At 42.2% G+C, this 23,344-nt stretch overlaps 2 protein-coding genes across 3 annotated transcripts; both read left to right on the top strand.

Moving 5' to 3' along the window:
* The first annotated feature begins 7,150 nt into the window (after nt 1-7,150).
* On the top strand, nt 7,151-13,958 carry prim1 (DNA primase subunit 1). 2 transcript variants are annotated; one of them, XM_064305508.1, is made up of 13 exons: nt 7,151-7,491; nt 7,876-8,033; nt 8,172-8,278; nt 8,379-8,452; nt 9,137-9,273; nt 9,662-9,720; nt 10,083-10,193; nt 10,581-10,671; nt 10,884-11,016; nt 11,766-11,835; nt 11,939-12,036; nt 12,744-12,842; nt 12,989-13,126. In XM_064305508.1, the coding sequence occupies exons 1-13, from the start codon at nt 7,383-7,385 to the stop codon at nt 13,105-13,107; spliced, it is 1,365 nt and encodes a 454-aa protein (XP_064161578.1). In that variant the 5' UTR covers nt 7,151-7,382; the 3' UTR covers nt 13,108-13,126. The 2 variants fall into 2 exon arrangements, with proteins under 2 accessions (XP_064161578.1, XP_064161579.1); XM_064305509.1 differs by lacking the exon at nt 12,989-13,126 and adding an exon at nt 13,365-13,958 and having other exon boundaries at nt 7,152-7,491.
* Nucleotides 13,959-15,082: 1,124 nt separating this feature from the next.
* LOC135237576 (prostaglandin E synthase 3-like) lies at nt 15,083-22,143 on the top strand. Its single transcript, XM_064304829.1, has 9 exons — nt 15,083-15,259; nt 16,998-17,111; nt 18,402-18,471; nt 18,609-18,707; nt 19,741-19,830; nt 19,995-20,051; nt 20,676-20,700; nt 20,794-20,826; nt 20,929-22,143. Coding segments are annotated over exons 1-8 (477 nt in total). The 5' UTR covers nt 15,083-15,257; the 3' UTR covers nt 20,814-20,826; nt 20,929-22,143.
* The last annotated feature ends 1,201 nt before the right edge of the window (nt 22,144-23,344 follow it).

Genomic DNA, 23,344 nt, shown 5'->3' with positions numbered 1-23,344 from the left:
ACATTCTCAGACTAGCAAGAATAATTATGACATCACCAAACCACTAAATATTACTATATATAGATAAACATCCACAACTCTGTATAAAACATCATAAGTCCAACAAGAATGCCACAATTACTTGAAATAATTGCATAAGATAGGAGAGCTGGGAGTAGGGCAGGAGGGGACCCATGATGCAGTCTGAAGAGGTGGGTTCAGCTTTGGAATATAACCAGTGATTCCACTGTCCTGGCCTCTGTGGCAAGTTTTATTCTGCCACTGTGATGCCAGTACAGACAGGTATTGTGACTGAGAGAAGCAATCACACAGGGAGGGGATAGCCAGCCATCTTGACATTGCAGAACAGAGATATCTGTGCAGGGCTGGAGATCAGCAGTATAGCTCTCAGCGTATTCAGCTATCCAGTCAGGCAGAATAGCAGAGGCACCCCAGAGTAAGACCCGAACACTGAGAAGAACGAGGGCAGGTGGAGGGAGGGCCTTTTATTAGGTTGCTAGGTAACTCAGCTGCCCCGGCTGAAATTGTTAAAATGAACGTTCGCGCTGTCTATAGTTTATGTATGGAAATCTAAAGCATGTCTCAAATTTACTTTTGAAAATTCAATGGAAAAATGGAAAAAATACATAAGTAAAAGTGTAGTTAAGTGCTGTGAATACCTATTGTCCTGTTTTGAGATATATTATACAATATACAAATGTGTTAGGAGTCACTTCACAAATCTTCAAGTCCCCACTTGTCTTTCTGGTGGGGGGGGGGGGGGGGGGGGGGGGGAGGGGTGGGGGGCAGCCAGGGGAGGCAGGGCTACGTAATTGGTTAATATAATCATCATGGGTTAAAATGAGGGTTAGTTTAAGTGGAGTTTTTAAGCCTTTAGAACTAAACATAAGTAAACATGGGCAACAGAAAGGACCACCACTGTAATAACCACACAGCTGCTTTGCACTGGTGAACAGTGAATTAATAGCCATGTTGCTGTGTTGTACCTTTAAATGACCTTCTTTCTAAAAATAAATTTCAGGACTCAAATGAACAAAATATATGGCAGTGTTTCTGGGATGCTATCTCCAGGTCTCATAAAAATGGTGCTGTTATTATTTTGCTCCCATAATCATGGTCGTGTTTGAAGGACGCTCACACAGCTGTGGTGGGTAGCACTGATAAACAGTACAGCAACACCATGCCGTGCTGTATTTATTTTCTGTAGGGAAGTAATTACTTGTGTTCACCACAGTCATCACCAGTGACTGCTATACTCTAAATGTTTCTGAAATGTACATGCAGCACAACAGGGCAGAACTACTAAACCGTGTCACAGCATTGATTCAAGCCCCAAGGTACATTGACTAGCTAATTGGGTTTGTCTACTTTGCAAATTGAATAGGAATACTTGAGTAGAACCTACGCACATTTTATATGCTTAGTGATGACAAGGTGGGGTATTACAGTAGTGCGCTAGGTAGCACTGTCACTTCACAGCAGGAAGGTCCCATGAACCCTGGCTGGGGCCCCCCTGTGTGTAGCCCCCATGCTCCCCCTGTGCTAGGCCAATTGGAGAGTCCAAATTGCTCATAAGTATGGTGTGAGAGTGAATTTGTTAACCTGTCCAGGGTATATTCCTACTTCTCACCAAATGCATACTGGGATTGGCTCCTGCATCCCTGTAAGCTCCACCCACAGTGAGTTTGCAAATTATGTACTTTTTTTTAAGTGGACAGACATTCTGAGGTAAAGAGTGTCTGCACTTTCATTTCAGATAAGGCACAGTTCTGTGCTGTACTGCCTACAACCCCAACTGTGTTTTTAAATAATTTTTAACTGCGGGAAGCAGGTAGTCATAGCAACAACAGCCCAGTCTACTGTGCATTGTGCACATGTATATGAGGGTGTGCACGTGCATGTGTGTGTGCCTCTGTGTAGACATTCTTCTTTTTTTTCATCCTTCATCATTTTATCACAGGATGGAATACAATAATAGTGACAATAATAATAAAAGAGCGTACGTATAAAATGCTGTTCATGAATACAAAGGTGATGCTCAGAGTAACCAAGGGGAAAAGGCAGACACAGGCTAATGGCAGGAGACCGGAAGAGACAGGCAGTACATAAACAGAGTGATGTCATAATTATAGTGTTAATAAATGATATTGGATTGCATTTATTTAGCAGTTTTCATGGTGTCAGTGCTTCAATGGAAAGGAGGGAACACTCTTTAACGAATACAGCTAATACAGTACAGATGGAGTAAATCATTTTTACAGCAGTATTACATATCTTTCCCTGATGTAGAGTTGTTATATGCATGCAATTGTTCACATTACCACCTGTGCAGCCAGATTTAAGCCATACTGTATTCACGCAGTATGGAAATGGCAATCTGAAGTTGTTTGTGAAAATATACAGTAGGATCTGCTCATGTTTTATCAGAAACTCCTTCACTTAAGATTTGAGACAGCTGTGCTCCTCTGCTTCTGGCTCCATGCAGCTTTATCCAGCTGTATATGTAATATAATAATATAATATATGTAAAAATGTAAGTGATGCAAGTTCCTCTGGATAGAAACATCTGCTAATTGCTTAAATGTGAAGACTGGACTGTATGATGCAGATTTCAGTTATGAATGAAACATGCAATGCCTGCATTTTCAATTTGATATTGTGTTTATATTTTAATTATTTAACCATATTTCCTATTTAATAAGCATGAATTACACTTTGTCTCGTATTTGCTGCCATGCATAAACATCTATCTTGGAATGATAAAATAGCCAGGACAGGAATGCAATTAAACATGCTACAATAAGAGAAGGTAACCTGAATTAAATATTGTGTTGAAAAGTCTTTCCTGAATGCCTGTTTCGCCATGTAAATGGGCGTCTAGTAAAATGAATGATGGCACATTCCGCTCCATATTTCTAATGCAGTTCAGCTGTCATGCGCTGCATTTCTTCGCCAGAGTAAATTACAGCGATGCCCACTGGTTTCCATGACGGCGGGCGTGAGGAATGGATGGCTCAGACTTAATGGAAATCTGCTGCTTTATACCAATCACATTCCGGGGGTGGGGCTGGCCAGGGGCTTTCTGAGTTGGGGGTGCGATAATTGGAAAGAGCATGATGAATGCTCAGATATACAACAACACATTAGAAACACAGGCTTCGCTCTCCATCGCAAAGGGCTTTTAAAAATAATCCCATCTGAAGGCACGGCTACTGACTGCTCTTCTCTTGTTGTTAAATTTCCCATATGCAGCATTTACCCTATATGTAAGTGGACTTAATAGTGCAGACATTATGTATTTATGTATATAAAAAAAAACATTTATACATAAAATCTTCAAGATGAAACTTGAAATAAAAAGTGACCCATTCACCTGCAACAATAATAATAATATATCATTAATCTGAATGTTTTTCATGGAATCAAATTAGTATCTCACGCCTACCCCTTTATCTGTAAGCAAATCCATTAATTCAGAATACATTTCTGCTTGCAAAAGCCAATTACTGATTAAATATTAACCGCACTGTTTGGAATAATAAAACAGAATATAGATGTTTGTAATTCTGCAGGAATAAGAGTAGTGTTGTGGCAGTATGTTTGGAATTCTGTAGCAATGGGAATTTGTGTGCAGTACATGTTTTGTGTGATTCTCCTCAACAATGATACTCTTAATAGCTTCCTTTGAAGCCCCTTTCAGAAGATAATCTTTACTTGGTGGCTTATACAGTGCACAGGAAACTGTCTCACTTGTCATTTTAAATAGAAATGGAAGGGAAATGGCACTTAAAAAGAGTATCCCTTAAGTAGGCTATGATGTGCATGTGCTGCTCTGATTATCCTATCCAGTCTTAAATGCAGTTATGAATGGCACTTCTTTCATAATTGTCAGTACACACAAATTGACTGAATACAACAAACCGTCCACCCTGCACTGACAATTGTGCATGAAGACTGTAAAGGATCATTTAGCCAATCAGATGTTAATTTGATAGCCAGATGTAGAGACCCATGGAGAAATGGGGCAGACACCTGAAAATCAATGGAGGCTCTGCAGATTGGAAAAGCACTGGCAAAAACATGTACATCTTAACAAAAACTCTGGACTACAACTTTTTTCTTTTGTTTTGTTTTTTTTAAAGAGTGGTAGACGCTGCTAGGTGATCCTGGGAGGAAGCGGGGTTCCGGTCGCGGCCTGGGGGGGCCTCCATTACCCCCAGAGGAAGCAGGAAATTCTGCATACAATCCCTGCATCCTGGAGCCCCCATCCTTCCTCCCCACTGCTGCAGTCCTGTTTAAAAATACACTGCAGCTATTTTAAACAAGGGGAGTTAGGCCACATACACAGGCTTGTCTTAGAAACACAATGCACCCCCAAAACCACAAAAATATGTTTACATGGTATGGCACAGGCACGATCAGGTGAAACCGGGTGTTTCTGTTTTAAATAGAATGTCCCTGGAGTTTGACATCATTCCTTTAAATGTTGGTTTATAGGTCATGCACACAAATGCACACATGTACACACATACACACACACACACCCACACACACAATTTAACATACACAAGTATGAGCTGCAGGGCTTAGCCTGTACTCAGCCTACGCTTGTGGTGAGCACTGTCACTGATAGACCCTCTCAGAGGTGTAAAGCAACAGGCTTTTCTACATTACATTACATTACATTACAGTTTGGCAGACGCTCTTATCCAGAGCGACGTACAACAAAGTGTATAACCATAACCAGAAACAAGTGTGACGAAAACCCTAGAGAGAAGTACCGTTTCAAGTGCAGGGAACAACCGCATAGTTCAACTTGGACCCTGTAGGTTAAACTGATTAACACTAACAAACGGGAACAGCAACAACGCAGTCTATGCACAAAAATTGCATAGCAGTAGTTAAGATGAGTGCATTAACTTAGTCACCTACGAAACAGCTACCTAGTTACAACCCTAAGCTTACAGTCAATTTAGGGATTACAGGGAGGTAGGGAGGGATGGGGAGAGGTGCAGCCTGAAGAGGTGAGTCTTCAGTTGTCGCTTGAAGTGGGTCAGGGTCTCAGCTGTTCTGACCTCCACGGGGAGGTCATTCTACCATTGTGGGGCCAGAACAGACAGGAGACGTGTTCGGGAAGTGCAGGTGCGAAGAGGGGGAGGTGCCAGGCATCCTGAGGTAGCGGAACGGAGGGGTCTGGCTGGCATGTAGGGTTTGAAGATCTTGTGGAGGTATGCTGGGGCTGATCCAATGTTTTAAATTTGATGCGAGCCATAACAGGCAGCCAGTGGAGGGTAGTGAGCAGGGGAGTGACGTGGGAGTGTCTGGGGAGGTTGAAGACCAGACGAGCTGCAGCATTCTGGATGAGTTGCAGGGGTCTGATGGCAGGTGCCGGTAGTCCAGCCAGAAGAGAGTTGCAGTAGTCCAGGCGGGGTAGTACTTGGACCAGGAGCTGGGTTGAGTAGGTGGTGAGAAATGGGCGGATTCTCCGGATGTTATACAGGAAAAATCTGCAAGCCCGGCTTACCGCTGCGATGTTCTTGGAGAGGGACAACCTGTTGTCCATCACCACTCCGAGATTCTTGGCACAGGGTTATGATGTCACTAAGGTGCCCCCACAAAGGGTACACACAGAGTTATTACTAGGACCACAGCAGGGTGTATTGGGAAATTATATAGGGTTTGCTGTCCACTGGGCCTTTAAGTCAAAAATAAAATTATTTTGTAGTTTCCTGTTCATCTCAACACTTCAACTGCAGAGGAAGTGGCTGCTGAGTTGTACTGTTCTAGTACATGGATAGGCCTCATGGTCCGCCATCAAAACTAGACCAGGCCAGTGCCAACTGTAGTTGTCAAACCCCCAGGGCAATGCACAACTGGCCACGGCTTTGGTCTGGGATGGAAGGGTATGAGTTGGCCAGGATGATTGCGTATCAGCAACCCCCACTCGTCGATCGTAAGTTCATCTGTTGAGCTGCTCATGAAGTGACCTCCTCCAATTCATGTTTGTGAGTCTTGTGGTGTGATAACAAGAGCTGGCTGACATCACATTCTGAAATTCAGAGCACATGTCTGTCTACGCTTTCCCAAAACAACAAACAGAGGCTGTGATGAAGATTGCAGAATGAGCATGATTTGGCATTCCAAACTGGGGAGAAAAAAGGAGAAAAGCAAAGAAAATAACATGTTAAAAATGCAGAAAGAGGTAAAGCTGATTGAGAATTTCTTGCAAGAAGGCATTGACAAGACGGAGAGCTGTTCACAAGGAGCACTGTTGGCATGAATAGGAATCACAGGACCCACTTAAGCAAATAAAAAATACTAGGCTGTGAGGGACACCAAAAACAGTAAAGTATCTTAGCTCAGCTTACAACCGGTATGCTTCAAGCTTCAGACAGGACCGTGGAAACACACAACACATTCCCCCTCTAACACAGCTAGTGTACGATAACCCCCTTTGTCACAGCGCATTTTTGAGCTTTTCTCCCTGTTCTTGCAGTAATAGCAGATGCAGGGGCTGGTAAGAAATGGGGTCTGATGTGTTTTCTGACGGGATATTTTTAAGGCACAATCCTGTAGAAGCACATCCGTTACTGCCCTCTCTTGGTGTAATAACAAAGATGCAGGTTGGTTATTATTAATTTTGAAGCATGGATGTTGAAGCAGGGATGGCGCTTAATTTGTTGCCCAATGCAGAGCCGTAGAAAGAGATTCTGTCACCGAGGATGGGAGTGTTCATCGCTCAAGCGACCCCTGTTGGCCAACTCAGCTCTCAGCACACACCTGCTGTGCGCGTGCATGGCTTGTGGCTGCGATGTGAAAAGACTGCGATGTGTGCATGCGTTAGGAAGACTGTGCCCACTAATCAGGAACAAAAATAGGTGACACAAACCAAAAATATGCAGATGTAGTAGTTTTTTTGTGCTAGCAAGCGTTCTGTCGTTAAAATTATGGACTACACCAAAGTTTGTTTATTGGTTACAGATATAGTCAATAAAATTGCATTTGCATAGCGCTTTTTACTGTCATAATTGTCTATGAACAATATGCGCTTTTTGGCAGAGAGGACTCCATCTAGTGATCGTAGAAATTATTTGGCATGGCTCATCAAACATTCAGACTACATATCCCAGCAAGCTCGAGACTCTGTTATTTTCTTTCTCGTTTCATACCGTTCCCGCGCGCTTTTTCGGAAACTGACACTGTCCAGGAGGAAAGACCATTTTCTGTAGCTAGATTAATTTGTGAAAATGAACGGCTGACTGTTGTGTTTTATTGAATACGTACATTCATTGGAGTTGGTCGCTTTTGTTCTTGCCACGTAACTTACTTCTGAAAACCCACAGCAACGTTTTGAGCTGGTTAGCTACAGATTTTCGCGAGAAATGCCTGCATGCAATTACGACTCCGCGAGTTTGCCGGACCTTCTACCCCTATACTACCGACGACTTTTCCCCTTTGCACAGTATTATCGTTGGTTGAATTACGGCGGAGGTGAGTCTAAATTAATGTAGAAATTGCGTGGCTTGGTGGCTAATTATTCCATTTGCAAATCTTGCGCTTCTAATGTATGGTAAGGAAATGACGAACTGCCAGTTAGCTAACAGCATTCGCTAGTAAATTCATATTTGTTTAACAAACATTAGCTAGCCTACATATGTAACCATTCTATCTCGGCAGAACTGTTAAGTCGTGTTATCATAGCTACAAATGAGATTGTTAAGGCTATAGATAGCTAGCTAATGCAAGTGGGTTAACGTTAGCTAGGTGTTGTCAATTTCTTGCACAAGCTATAGTTAACAGATCGCTAGACTAATGAATATCCAGATTCTTTGACTAAATTATTTATTAAAGCAACATTTTATTTTGTTCCTGCAGTGACAAAAAACTACTTCCAGAATCGCGAGTTCTCTTTTACCCTGAAGGATGACATTTACGTCCGTTACCAGTCCTTCAGCAACCAGAGCGAACTGGAGAAGGAGATGCAGAAGATGAATCCATACAAGATCGACATCGGTGCTGTCTACAGCCACAGGGTGAGTCGGGATTGGGTTTAATGCATAGCACTGTTTCTACCGTGACTTCGTCAGGCAGCGGTTACAGTACATTGAGGTTTCTTGTAGACATGAATTGTGGTTTAATGTAAACCTGTGGTTGTATTTTCCCCGACCCAGCCCAATCAGCACAACACCGTGAAGTCTGGAACTTTCCAGGCGCTGGAGAAAGAGCTGGTCTTTGACATTGACATGACTGATTATGATGATGTCAGAAGCTGCTGCAGGTATGCTGTAATATGTGGCCTGTGAGATCTGTATCCAGGAGGTTCCAACAAAGATATTTCCTTCACTGACCAGATGCTCGCACACTGTTATTGTTCACAGTTCAGCGGACATCTGCCCCAAATGCTGGACTCTGATGACCATCGCGATACGCATCCTGGACAGGGCCCTTCGGGGTAAGGCTCTCTGTGCTGGCTGTTGCTGTCACGTACAGCCTTGCTCGTTGCCAGTATTCAGCTGTACCACAGGAATACTGAGCAGCTTTTTGCCACTGTTTAATGGTGACAGCAGAGCAGTAAGGAACACATCCTGCTACAGAAGGTATTCTGTTAAACTGGTCGGCACAGAAATATGCATAAGTACATATTTATTCTGTACATCTGTATATAGGAATTATGTGTATGACGGGCAGCTCATATTTCCTGATTAATTACTGCAGAACTGCCTGTCATTTGATGGTGCTGCCCAAAAATAAACATATGAGTATCTGAACAGAAGAAAAGCTGAGTGTTTGGAACCTGTCTAGATTCTCATAGCGAGTGGCATCTGGCTCTTTTTCGTTTCATTGTGTTTTTTTGTGGTTCATAATAGTGTCTCTCCTTTCTTAAATTTCTTGTTTATTTGAAGAGCAATAAGTGCACTGTGCAGCACAGAGGGTTGCTGCTCATTCCGCACAAAGCCAGGAATCTCCCGTAACCCGGCAACACCATTTAGTGCTGAAATAAGCCGCAGAGTGTGGTACAGGAGACATTAGAGTGGGTCATGTTTATGTGTTATTTTGTTAGAAATGCTGCTGGGATGGGGCATGTCATGTGCTGTATTATGGTGTGATATGTTCTGTGTTGTTTTTTGGGGTGCAGAGGACTTTGGTTTCCGGCACTGTCTGTGGGTGTATTCGGGCAGGAGGGGGGTGCATTGCTGGGTTTGTGACGACTCCGCCAGGAGGCTCCCTGTGGCGGCCCGCTCGGCTGTGTGCGAGTACCTCAGCCTCGTCAAGGTGAGACCCCGAAAAATGCAGAGACCCCCAAACTACCACTCCAGGTCACCATTTGACTTTAAGTCAAACTGTCCACTTTATTTCTGTTTATTATTCATTATTGTGTAACCTGGTGGGTCAACTCAGAACATGCTTTTTGGTGTTTTGTAAATGGCCGCATAATACTGCGATGCGTATAACTGATATTTTTGGACAAGGTTATCATACTGTGAAAATCTCACACGACACCCCTAATTGCAGCTGTATTCAACATCTTGTGCAATGCATGCTAAACTTGTTTCTAATCACAGATGTGGTGCTAGTTGTGCTCCCATTCTCATTCTCTGATCATCACACTGAAGGAGCCCTTAAAATGTGGAAACTGTAATAAGGATGCTGTGTGTTGCAGGGTGGGGAGGAGACACTGAGGAAAGTGCAGCTCTCAGACCCCATCCACCCCTCTATCAAGTAAGAGACCGCTGCCTTTTTGCGTGTGTAATGACATGTAATAATGCTGTTTTGCATGAATCCCTTTACATTTTATAAGGACAGAGCTGATGGATGATGAGAATGCTTGTGACGGAAATGTTGTTTTTAGGAAAAAAAACAGCTGGTTTATGAAATTATGAGTGGATATGTAGAAGAGCTGCTAGCATCATGGACCATTTCCCTGTGTGTGCACAGCCACGCAAGTCGGCCTCCTATACTAGCATCTCTATTAGCACCAGAGTCGTGTAGCACCAGGACCATGTAGCACCAGCGTGCTGTAGCGTTCTCTTGGATGAGTGCGGCAGTGCACAGATGAGAGGGGGTCTCGTGTCTCGCTGCAGGGAGTCTCTGGCAGTGGTGGAGCACTACTTCCCTCAGTACGCTTTGGTGGATCAGGACATCCTGGGCAGCAAGGAGTCTGCAGACAAAGTCCTAGCGCTCCTGCCTGATGATATCCTTCTTCATGCAAAACCCACAGTCAGATTCTCCTTTTCTCACCCACAATCTTCTCTCAAGCCCCATTTTAAGAGGCTTGAATAATTTAGATTTATTTGTGTCCCGATAAACCAAATTCCTAGACATGCTACCACCTTTTTTTGGCTGTATCCTTACAGCTGGCAGGCATTAAGTCACTCTGAATTTTTTTCTCTGGATATGATTGCTACCTGTTTATACATTCACCAATGCTGCTAAAAGCATCAATTAGCTGTATTGATATTTCAGTGATGACCGATTTCATGGCTGTATTGAAGCTGAACTGCAGTAGAGCTGGAGGTCCAGTTCAAGAATCTTTTATTGTGGGTCATTTGTGTGCTAAAAACCCTTAACTCAGTCACACAGGTCAGAAAAGACCTGGCCACGTTCTTCCAGTCTGAAAGAAGCCCAACAAAACGCTGGGAGAGGCTGAAGGCCTTGGTGCAGCAAAAAAGGGTGAGCGCAGTTCAAGGTTGCCACAGTAACTTAACGCCCGTGAAAAACTTCATCTCTGTGCTTGGAAAGTCAAGGAAAAGAATGTAAAATTGTCATGTTCCCCTGTTATTTCTTTTTTAGCGAGCACAATGTAGTTATCTTTCTTGCTAACTTACAGGCTTAGCATCACACAATGGAGCGAACTTTCTGTTTAAATTCCCCCTCTATGTCAGACATCTTCTAAGAAGGCTGTTCACACGGAGAAGGAGATCATGCTGCAGTACTGCTATCCTCGGCTTGATGTGAATGTCAGCAAAGGGGTTAACCACCTTCTGAAGAGCCCCTTCAGTGTGCACCCCAAAACTGGTGAGGAATGACGAAGCTATGCATGACATTCAGTCTTTGCCGCAGAATAATAGGACCAGCAGCCATACCGCCCTGTACCCTTCTGATGTCATACTACTGAAGCTAATCAGCCATGCCACCCTGTACACGTCTCATGTAAAACTACAGAAGCTAAGCTGCTATACCACCCTGTAACCTTTTAATGTCAGACTGCTCAAGCTATGCAGGTGTGGGCTTGTTTGGTAATGCATGGGAGACCTGGCAAAACTGATAGGGGTGTTAACCCCGGTGTCCTGCTTAAATTCCCTCAAAAACTGAATAGTTTAATCCCCTACTTCTGGTTGCACACTACCTTGCATTTGCTACCACTGTGATTCCTCAGGTTCCCACTACAGATGAGAGTAGAGTTCTGGTTAATATGCAAATAATCAAGCAATAGAAAATACAAGCAGTTGCTATTGTGTATTGTCTGCATTCTTGATAAGAGGTGCAGGAGGATGGGCAGAGTATTAGGAGATGTACTGCTTGTTTAGAAAAATGGCTGGTGTGAGAGAACAGCCTCATCGGCTGCCCTGCCGTAGAACAGGCTGAGGATGCCGAACTGCATGTGCCGACTCTGTTATAATGGGGAGTGGTTGAAAGACCCAAGAGAAAAAGGGACTCACGTAGCCAAAAAGGAAGGAATGGTTTGTTACGGTGTGTGTGTGTGTGTGTGTGTGTGTGTGTGTGTGTGAGAGTGAATATTGTTTCTTTTTCCTTCCCTCAAACAGGGAGAATTTCAGTGCCCATTGACCTAAGAGAACTCGACAAATTTGATCCCTTTGATGTTCCCACAATAAGGTGAGGAATGCTGGAATTTGGTAAGTACTCTGGAGCTATGCACAAGAGCCTTAAGTTGCGCTGTGACAGGATTTTGAGATGGGACTTCTGTCTATCTCTTCAGCCTAATTTGTGAGGAGCTTAACCAGCCCAGACCAGAGGAGGAGAAGGAGGAGGTGAAAGACAGCGAGAGGGAGGTGGGGGAGAGGCGCAAAATTCGAGGTAAGTTTAGGATTTTGGGGTCCCTCCCATGTTTCCTGTTCATCGTCAGGTGATATAAGAGATATTGTTTTTTTTTAATGCTTAAATTATAAGAGTTGTTACATTCATATAAAATGCTGGCACTTGTGTAATGTACACGCAGTTAGAATGCTAGCTGCATGTGATGTCTTATTGCTGTGGTATTCAGCTAAGCACACACAATCATCTGGCCTGATTAAAATGTGGCCAGTTGAAAACCCCACAGACACATTGAGGTTGAGTCAGACTTCTGGAACATTTGTTTAAAATGCAGTTAACATATTGCTGTATAAAATACCATTTTTGTCAAAATTAAATAAATATGTCTTTGATATAATCATGAGTAAATGATTGCATTATTGATGAATAAATGAAATGGTATATAAATGAGTCAACAAACTTTGAATTCAATAATTAAATAGTACTCATTATAAAATATTATTTTATACCAATTTTCACAACATTGTCGCATTTAATTACATTTTTGCTTCATAACAGATTTTATTTCAAAGTGACTTTTTTCGAGGCTATTTTATGTAATAATTGCATTTTTCCAAATTGTGCATTGACAGCAGAGCTTGTGTTGAGTGTTGCAGCAAGAGCATGTTAGCTGCTCCAAACTGGGGAGAAAAAATGTATGTACCAAATACCTATAATTTCAACCAGGTATAACCTTTTTGTTCCCACAGACTACAAAAGGACAAGCCTAGCAAAGTACATAAAGGTGTTTGACAATTTTCTGGATGGAATGGAACGTTCCAGAAAGGGGGAGCTATTGCGGAAGAGTGGTGAGTTTGGTGCTGAATGTGCCAAAATGTCAAACAAGCCTCCCTGTGGGGATGAGTGTGGGGTTGCTTACTACAAGAAATGCTAATTTTTCACTTTTACTGGAGGCCTTATTTGATTGGATGACAACTGCGTTCTCCCAGCGCAGGTCTAATTTCATTGGATGGGACCTGCATTCTCCCAGCTCAGGCCTTATATGATTGGATGGGAACTACATTCTCCTGTTTGGATTGTCCAGCTGATAGAATAGCCTCGCTAAGACCGTAGAACTGCGAGGTCGGTAGCACTGGGAGTGGCTGCCACTGTTTGTATCTGTTTGACCTCTAAGCAGAAATACGTATAGCGATCACTCAATCTCTTCAGTAAGAAAGACCATGAAAGACAATGGCAGGAGTATAATCATAATAAAAACTGAACAATCAGCTGACCCCACATAAACCAGTTGCTTTAAACATAATGGCCATTGAAAAATCGTCAGCAAAGACAAGCTCATGAAGAGTGAACAACCTGTTCTCTATCTCCAGATCTCCAGAAAGACTTTTAAGATGGCGGAGGATCGCCCTGCAGTGGAGGAGGATGACTGGTCACAGGGCAGAGATGTCTGCCCCCTGGACTAACATTCAGCTGCCCAGCAACTATAAACAGTAAAACTAAAAATAACCACGGGCACAGAAATGCATTACAGGAACAGATTTGAGGGCACTCTCCAGTATTTCAGTGTATGCTTTAATTGGGCAGTGCATTCCTGCATGTTATGCAGGGATGTGTGGTGAACAAGCAAGAGAAGAATAACTGCATATCATGGCAGTCACCTTGGTGTTTCTTTAAATGTGCAATGTACAGTTCACATGTCTCGCAATGCTCACACCCTGGTTTTTTCTGTTTCTAATAAAGTTTGTTTGGAGCGCAGTAGAGAATTCCTGATAACTACTAGATAGAAAGCCTTGTTATTACTGGGCCTCGGGGAAATGGGGGTGGTTCTTGGGACCCTGTACTGTACATAATCGTGAAGCTGAAGCCAGAAGACACTCCAGTCTCACTGGTGTAAATGGGTTCATTACTTTAATTGTGGTTCTCCAACCTGCAAACATGGGAAATAAAGATGCAAGGCTGGTTTACTGAAGTCTCTGTGTGGTTATTATTACAATAGCTAGTGGCCTGCTGTACACTTAATCTTGGCCCAATGGTCATTGAGAAACATGAAAAAAATGTACTGCCCAAGTGCAAAAAATTGTCACCGTATCTAGGTTACCATCTGTACAGTGTCCCTGTACCTCTAACCAATGACAACAGTTCTGAATATTTTAAGAACACTGGTCCATTGAATTACACGGATGCTACTTATGCCTTGTTTTATAAAGAGTTTGTGGAAATCTCTGTATGGTACATGTGGACCATTTTACGGCACAAACCCAGCACAAACGAATGACACCACTTTGGGCCGATTCGGAGCTTGTTGGGGTGGAAGATGACGTCATGGCTAATAATAAAACGCTTCATATCAAAATAAACAACGGCACAAACGAACGAGACTACTTTGGAGCGATTTGGACAATGATGGGGTGGAAAATGGCGTCACTGGTGAAAATAAATATGTTCAATATCTAAAGAATAAAAAGCACATTTGTTTCTTTCAACGACACAAATGAGCACGAACGTAAAACAAACAAGACTACTTTGGAGCGATTTGGAGTTACTTGGGGTGGAAAGTGACGTCACAGATCATAAAATATAATGTGAAATATATCAAAAAACCATACCGGCACAAATTATGATTTTTACGGCACAAATCGGCACAAACGAATGACAATATATTTATTCATGTTCTGATCACATGGAGTGTCAGCTTCACGGAGGTGCCAACTTTAGCACATCACAGTGGCACTCTACAGATTGGCCTATTTCTTATAATATTTCTCCAACATTAAAATAACATGATAACACAAGAGTACTTTTGGCAAGGACAAGCTGGGAGCTCCGAACTCGCAGCAGAGGATTGTACCTGCTCTCCTAAGTCGACGTCTATATTACATTTGTAATGCTAGTATTCCTTTTTTGCTGCTGTCAAAACGTCAAACTGACTAGGTTTTATGAAATAAATTAACATGTTAATTGAGTAGGCCAGCGTACAAACCGGGGTTCTGAGTTCTTTACGCCAAGTGCAGTCCCACCAGTCAACAGTGTATTTTCGTTGGCAAAAAAATCTCATCAGCTGCGATAGAGATAGAGTGCGCCAGTAACGTCAGGTTTACGTCATCACGCAAGTGCATGGAGAACCCCACACGAGGCGCCAGTTGCACGGTGTCGTTGGGTGTTGTTTCGTTTCTCTCTACTGCGCGCCCTCTCGGTTAATTGAAATAAAAGGCTGAGCTTGGACAGCACATATTGCTATTAACAAAGGACAGGTTCATAATAAAATGTAAGTTTTTTTAAGCTAATCGGCAGGGGTTTATGTCGTGAGTGAACTAGATATTATTATATTGCCAGAAAGAGAATGGGACATGTGTGTAAGTGCAGACCGATGGTATGAATGGCCTAGCGAGCTGGAATATAGCTCAGCCTGCTAAATCGCGGTAGGCCTCATTTTACATCGTCGGTCAGCCCTGTAGAGATGGCTGCTACCTGGATTTCGAGCGAACTAAAAGCTTGCTGGACAACCAGTGTCCGCTGTATTGGCTACATAAAGGGAAGATTTGCGCGTTTTCTTTGGATGAGTGTTACTGTGCGTATATGTAGCTAACTTGGGTAGCTTTATGTACGGACTCGTTGGCTTTATTATTTATTTACTATTTTTTTTAGATAATATACATCGGAGGTGGTAAGGTTAGTTGTAGCGCACTGGTTTGTATCTTGTACAGAATGCGTAGTCTATGCTATCAAGTCAGCAAATGTTAGCAAAAGCTAGCTATTTTTTGGTTACAGTCGCAACATAGCTGACAGTTTAAATTGGGCTGATTGGCTAAAAACATGCATGGTCACTACCTTGAAAACCTTTACATTTGAAACTTTGCACCAGATTTATCTTATAGCTGCTGAGAATGTTGGTGTTAACTACTTATACAGAATCGATGTGACCGTGACAGGTACTTTCTAGACTGTTCTTCGGGAGTGTTGTGTCTAGCTAGTTACCAAGATGGCTAATTAACGTTAGCTTTCATTCGAGCCGGCTACTCGTCACATGGCAAATACCCGTCGCGTTGCCGTCTTACGCAATTGCCTATGCAACCTAAGCGACCTGATGGCTTAATTAATTTGACGTATTTAGCGTTACACCTTACTTAGGTCGTCTCCTGCTCGTATTAACTGACTGAAAGGTATTGCACAATGAAAATGTGTGTCATGTTTACATTGAGGTCGGTTGTCCTTTGAGTGTGTTTTTAGATCCTGCAATGTAGAATGCTGAAATATAAATATATGTGATAAGTCACATGAATGGCTACGTTCAATTGATACCAGGACGAATGGTGCCATTTCCCAAGTTGGGATTCCGAAGCACGTGCACAGGAAAATATTATGAGAGAATTAATTTAATTTAGAGTTTTATTAAATTTTATTAAAGTTTACATAGTAACTGTTATTTAATATTATCTTTTATATTTGGTCATGTTAAATTGTAATGTGAGGTATCTTAACTGTACCACAAATTTCAGTAGAACTTTTCTGTAGTTCTTTTAAACAAATTTAAACATCTCATTTAAAAGGCAAATCTCTTTGTTTGCATAACTTCTTACAGACCTTGATGAGGGGGCTGGGAGCTGGAGTACTGCAGTACCAAAATCCTGGAAATATGACAAACTGTCCAAATATTAGAATGAAAATTCATATTTTCTGGTTACAGGGAGCAGAATACCATCCATCTTTTCTGATAACTCGCTTTGAAGTTTAGCAGTGTAAGGGTGCTAGACCTAACCCAGAAGTGTGTGATTATACCTAATAAATGTATGCTATTTTCCACTGCATGCATTAAACACAGTGTGTGGGTTAGCCTACTCGTATTCATGTGAGACTGTCAACTTCTGTTAGTTGCTCATTTTGTCAGTCTTTGGGATGAGCTTATAAACTGAAAGTGCCTCAGACAACAGGCTGCATGTGACTATGGGTGCGAGTGGAGTACCATGCTTCCTGCACTCAATGTCCTCCTTTTCCTCTGTTTCCAGGCAGCCTGCAACAGCAAAGTGGTATGACAGACGAGACTATGTCTTCATTGAGTTTTGTGTAGAAGATAGTAAAGATGTTCACGTAAAATTTGAAAAGTCAAAGTTTGATTTCAGGTAAGTGGTGTGCATATCATTGGGCGGTACTGAGTTAGTCTCTCTAGCACTGTACTCTAGTCTATGTCTTGTGCAGTGTGGCCCAGTTTTTTTCCTTTGTAGTTCTTAGCATGTGTCACATGTGGCGGGGGCTAAGATGGTACTGTGTGTGCTGTGGGGCTTTCATTGGTACTGTGTGTTCAGTGTGTTGTGTGCTGTGTGCTGAAGGTGCGGGTGAGTAAAAACAAGCCAGCTGTAATTACATCATCTGTGAGTCTCTCTAAACCTGTAGTAAATGCAGGTTTAAAGGCTGTATGCGTTTTATTTTATTGTCATAGTGTGAAATAGCCTTTTCCTTCCAGCAGGGGGAAGCTGTAGCTCAGAGATATCAAATATTATCTGGAAAAGAGCCTCTGTCTGCAGGTTTTTGTTTTAGACTAAGACTCCTGCTTATCAGGGTCTCGAGTGACAACCTGAGAGAAGTCAGGTGTCACAGTCCATCCGTCCAGCCTTTCGTTCATTATTTACACCCGCTTATTGCTAGTCAGGGTCCCGGGGGGTGCTGGAGCCTATCCCAGCATGCATTGGGCAGAAGGTAGGAATTCACCCTGGACAGGTGGCCAATTCATCGCAGGGCAGGTGTCAGTGCTGGACAAAAAAAGAACAAAAAAACCTGCACGCACATTGGGCAATAAGATTGGACCCCCCTGCTCTAGACATTTCCGGCTAATTTATTATGGTATAATAGTATCTTAGTGGTAGTTCTGTTGGCTATTGTATTAACTGTAAAAAAAAAAAAAAAAGAAGAGAGGGAAATACATTAAGGTGTGTCACACTTGGCATGCTAAACATTGAGCCATGCATGCATCATGGCCCTCTAGACATAAATGTGCTCAAATATTTGAATAACAGCTCAGTGCAGCCCATTGGCACTGGAGTGGACCAGTATCTCTGTCGTTTGTGCCTGTATTTCTAATGGAATATTATTTTGTGCATTTGTGTTTTGTGCTTGCGTTGCTTGCCTTGTATAAGACTTTTGCCATAATAAGTAGTTAATTGCTTAGCCATAATATATAGGCTTGGCGCTAAGTAATCCAATGAGTCTGAACTAGAGAAAGTGGAGTTCTTAACATGCATACCAGACACACCAAGGTTGAAATCATAGCTTTCAAATTCCAACATCTTCTCATCTCCTCTTTAGTTTACTTGCCATTTGGCTTCTTTTCCCCCAGTTAATTTGTCTGTCTGGAAAAATGATGGTTCCTGTATTGTTCTGATTGAATGTGTTTCTTGCACACTCTCTCCTTTCAGCTGTCTTGGTGGAACAGATAACATCAAACATCTGAATGAAGTTGACCTTTATGGAGCAATTGATCAAAATGTAAGTGTGTTCATATTCAGAGGTCAATTTGTGTTTGCAACTGCAGTTCAGCAGTTTTAACATGTCTAGAATTCAGTTTTTTTTCAGTTTGGGAAAGCTTTGTGCTAAAATGGGCTTGTTTCTTAATTTTCTCACAGGATTGCAAACACAGGCGAACAGATCGATCTGTTCTGTGCTGCTTACGGAAAGCAGACCCTGGGAAGTCCTGGCCACGGCTAACCAAAGACAAGGCCAAGGTCAGTATTCGCGTGGGCCGCACCTGGGCCTGGGGTGGCACCTCATTTCCATCATTTTGTCCAGTGACTGGAGTTTGTACACGGCAATACAAGTGTCTTTATTGACTTTGACTGGTAAACAAAACATTCATATTGACCCTGCGAGGGAAGGTCGAACTGGACTGATATTTTGCTCAACAGCAAAATATCACGCAACAGAAATGTGTACGTGTTACTGCAAATAAATGAAAATTTAAAAAACCTTGCAGAAAGCACGTGGTGAGCACTGGTGCTGCAAGTAGACTGACTTAGGCTGGAAACATGCCTGAATTTTCTTGCACTTCGTGCTCGTGAAGTGGTTGCGTCCCAGGCGACATTGTTCACATGCTGGTCTGCTTACTTTCTGTCTGACTGGAGGTCTAAAAGATGTGTCCACTAGGGGGCTGATCATGGCTTCTCTTCAAATGATTCTGCCATCCTTCCTGGCTTCCTAGCGTCAGTCACGTCACTTGGCATAAAATGTATGCTGCCCCCGCTGTTTACGCTGGTATTGCACCTCGCAGCGTTAATTTTTGAGGATGTACTCAAAGAGCGCTCTGAATGACCGCAGGATAAGTGTGATGGCCATCTTGCGTACGCGATCGTATATTTTAAATCAAGAATGGTTCCAGCTTTAAGGTGTTTTAAGGGGACTCGTTTTTGCAGCAGTAGGATGGTCCTACTTTGACGATTGTGTAAGGGCTTGTGTGTGTCTGGGAACAGTCATTACTATTCTGAGGTCAACAGTTTTCCCAGAAGTAAAACATTTAAAAGTTACGATAAAAACAGAAAACTTCTGAACATCATAAATGGCTTGTACTGTAAGCTTCTGTACTGACACAGGCTAAACCTCATTGTGAAAGGTTCAGTCCTGGTTAATGCTCTTCTTGGTCAGACTGCCTGCAGTGTTCACCCAGGTTGAGCCCTGTTGACAGTGCCTGAGGCCTGCATGGGCGCAGTCGCGCTCAGCCGACTGCAGGCACCGCCCTCCTCTTTACTCTCCTCTGCTCTGCAGCTGAACTGGCTCAGTGTCGACTTCAACAACTGGAAGGACTGGGAGGACGACTCCGACGAAGAACTGTCCAACTTCGACAACTTCTCAGAGGTACGGAGTCTGGGGCGACCGGAACGGGGATTCCGTAAAGATACGGGCTGGTTCTGATGCTTTTCCGTACATGTGAGAGAATGGGGAATGCTGGCAGTGAAACTGTGTGCTGTGTGCTACTGCTGCCGAAGCTGCTCTTCACCAGTCTGTATGGCTGATTTCAGATGATGAACAACATGGGAGGGGAGGATGACTTGGCAGATGTGGATGGTGGAGATGAGGTAAGAATCACTTGTCATTAACTTTTTTTATTTTTAATTATGGTAATTTTTCATAGACGCATAAGCTTAAACGGCTATGCTATTGTAATTGTCCTCACAAACTATACAGGTTTGGTGTGGCATTAGAGGCGTGTAGCATGCTGCAGTGATGAGTAAATTTAACTGCTCTTGCACTGAGCTTAACCATCAGGGAGCTGTGTGGAGCAAAGCTTTGCCTATCCCAAGTGATAGCAAATAGTGGTATGGAATGTTAAAAATGCAACATTACATTACTTAACATTTTGGCATTTAGCAGACACTCTTATCAAAGTGATTGGCACAGATAAGTTTTTTTTGTAAGTCAGTCAATTTAAACAGCTGGATATTCACTGAAAGAATCCAGGTTAAGTACCTTGCTTGAGGGTACAATGACATTGCCCCAAGCTGGGAATCAAACCCGCAAAGCACAGTTCACTAAACATTATTCTACACTATATGCAATTCAGTTTGCATACAATTTGATGGACGTTCCTGAATAATGATTTGTCACACATTGAGTATTTTTATTCCATGGAACAAATTTTCAGATCATTTTGTGTTAAAGCTTGCTAATTAAATTAATCATTTTTCACCTTTCATTCCCAGGATTCTGCAGATAGTGATGATGAAAGTGAGTATGTTTCCTACAGCCTTAAATATTTCTCAACCCGTGTCAGTCGCACATTGCATATTCAATATCTTTTCCTTGTCCGTTCGTTTTCAGAAATGCCTGATTTGGAGTGATGGAGACCAGGAGGTAGCTGTGAAGAACTATTGCATAACCTAACAAATCAAAAGAGGACAACAGATAGCATTTTTTTTTGTACAAAACCCCCCCTTTGTGTCTTTCCAAGAGCAGTTTCCCCCGAAACAGTCGCAGGCAGCTCTATGGGTTGATATTCATCCACTGTTCCACACCGCTGTTCCCATGGGCTGTTCCCGGCTGTGCGACTCCCCATCTCTTCCTCTCCCAGGTCTCAACTGGAGCACAACCCCCGCAGTGACTGATGACAACAGAAGTTTGAAATCTCATGAAGAGTAATAAAAAGCTTTGTCTAACCCTCCTAATGGGGGTACGTTCTGTGTTGGAGAAGTTTTGCATTATTCTTTGCTCATGAAACAAAATGATGGTGAAGGCTCTCAAAAATTGGCCTAAATTTCAATACAGCTTTTCACTCTTAATTTACCTGGTGTTGTTCACACTAAATGGAAACTATTTCTGGCACAGTATCTTACATTTTAACAGTTGTAAATACTGTTTATAAACATTTGTTTGGACTTTCATAAATGTTCCAATGTTCTACTAGAAATGGTTTTCCCACTTCTAATGGCGTGTACTTATTCTTTTCGCAAGGGTAATTTACATTTTATGTTCATGAAGTTATCTTTCATTACCAACTACAAGCTTGTAATGGTTAACATGCATACTTTCATCACTGTAAAAGAGGAACAGGTATACAGATATTAAAACAATTCTTCCATGTGCGAGTTGGAGAAGCTCAAATATGTCTGTACTGAATGTTTGACCAACAGACTCATGTAGTCGCGCAAACACACGTGTGTACATACCAACACATGCACATGCATATGCCTGCACGTGTGCACATTGTAGCCTCTAAATGTATGCATACTAAACTAACAAAGATTGTGCTGATGCCAGAAATGTAAGTGTGGTGTTCTCCCAGTTCATCCATCTGAGCAACAAAAAATCCTGACTGCACTGTTTCCAGGAAGTCTTTTTTGGTTATTATCAAGGGTATGAATATACTTGGAGGCTGCAGTTTGTGTGAGTGTCTGTAATGTGTGTAGGGTTCATGAGTAAATTTGAAGCCTCTGGTTAGTCTGATAATTCTAATGTACGAAATAGACAGTAAACAAATGGATGACCAAATTGTATTTGCACTGTCAAAAATTAATGCAAGTGTAGGTAAAATAAGTATACATATTATGCACTATTCTTACTTTGTATGTCAACCTGCCAGCCTTTAAAGGGCTGGACTTCAGTTTTGTTGAAATGCAGTGGGGAGCTTTTTTTATTGTCTACATCTTTATAATAAACTTAAGACACCTTTGACAGCGTGCCTGTGAGTTAGTTTATTTTGTCTAAATTGGTAATCTCCATACTGTTCCACCTTAAATGCATTATTTCAGTACTGTTCCACTTCAGGAGCAATTGAAGTGATGTTCCACCTTGAATTAGTTGCCCTGTATTTCCTCTTTAAATGGACATTTAAATGTGTCCATTTAATTAAGCACAGAGGGGTGACTGATTTTAGGTGGATGCTGTTTCATGTAAAATTTATCACCACTGTTCTGTCTTAAATTAGTCATCAGTGCTGTTAAAATCACTTCTGGCACCAATGATGATGGCAGCCAAGGTTTTGTCACTCCTACCAGTTTTGCTTTTGTTCATAAGTGTTGTCAACTTCAATCAGAACAGGATAGCCAGCAAGAAGAACTACTATACTTCCAACATACTGCACCGCCCCATCAGGTTCCTCCTTTTTCTTCAGTTACTGAGTTCTTGGACATTCTGGTCAATGGAGCTGCCCAAGGATGCGAGACAAAAAGAGAGGTAAGCGTGTGCGTACAGATGGGAGTTTGTTTCCTGGAGCAGCCACAGCAACCTGGAGTTCAATGCTCTGAAGATGGCGGATATGATTTTAGACCAGGAGAAGCCCCACCCCCTCCCTGCAGGTTCTTAATATTAATGGATCCACAGCAATGTGGAGTCATTTGAGTTCCTGAGCACCACAATTTCCCACGACCTTAAGTGGAAGAGAAACATAATCAAAGTCACCAAAAAGGCCCAGCAGAGGATGTATTTCCTGAGCCAGCTTAAGCAATTCAAATAGCCTCAGAATGGTGACTCAGTTCTACACTGCCATCATCGAAACCTTCCATTTCTTCATATCTTTGGTGCGGGTCAATACTTGTATAATATGCTATCGCTTGCAGTATGACCTTTACCGTTATTACTATTTTTTAAATCCATATATTACAGTAATTCTATTAACTTTTTTTGCTCCATTTCATTATTTTATGTAGATTTTAATAACATTTTTACATTATTTGATTTATTAATTCTAATTTTATATATTTTATTTCCCTTTGTATAACTACCCTGACTCCAAATCCCTTTTCTGTGGTTGCTGTTGAGTTTTGTTTAATGTGATGTATGTGAGCCAAACCGAGGCAAATTCCTTATATGCGCAAACCTGGCCTATAAATCTGATTCTGTTCTACATCAAATTTTTAATCTCAGCACTTTTTTT

Source organism: Anguilla rostrata, chromosome 13, assembly GCF_018555375.3.
Source record: "Anguilla rostrata isolate EN2019 chromosome 13, ASM1855537v3, whole genome shotgun sequence".
NCBI lineage: Eukaryota > Metazoa > Chordata > Actinopteri > Anguilliformes > Anguillidae > Anguilla > Anguilla rostrata.
The sequence above is the reverse complement of the archived record's forward strand: the minus strand, read 5'-3'. Positions and strand labels throughout refer to the sequence as shown.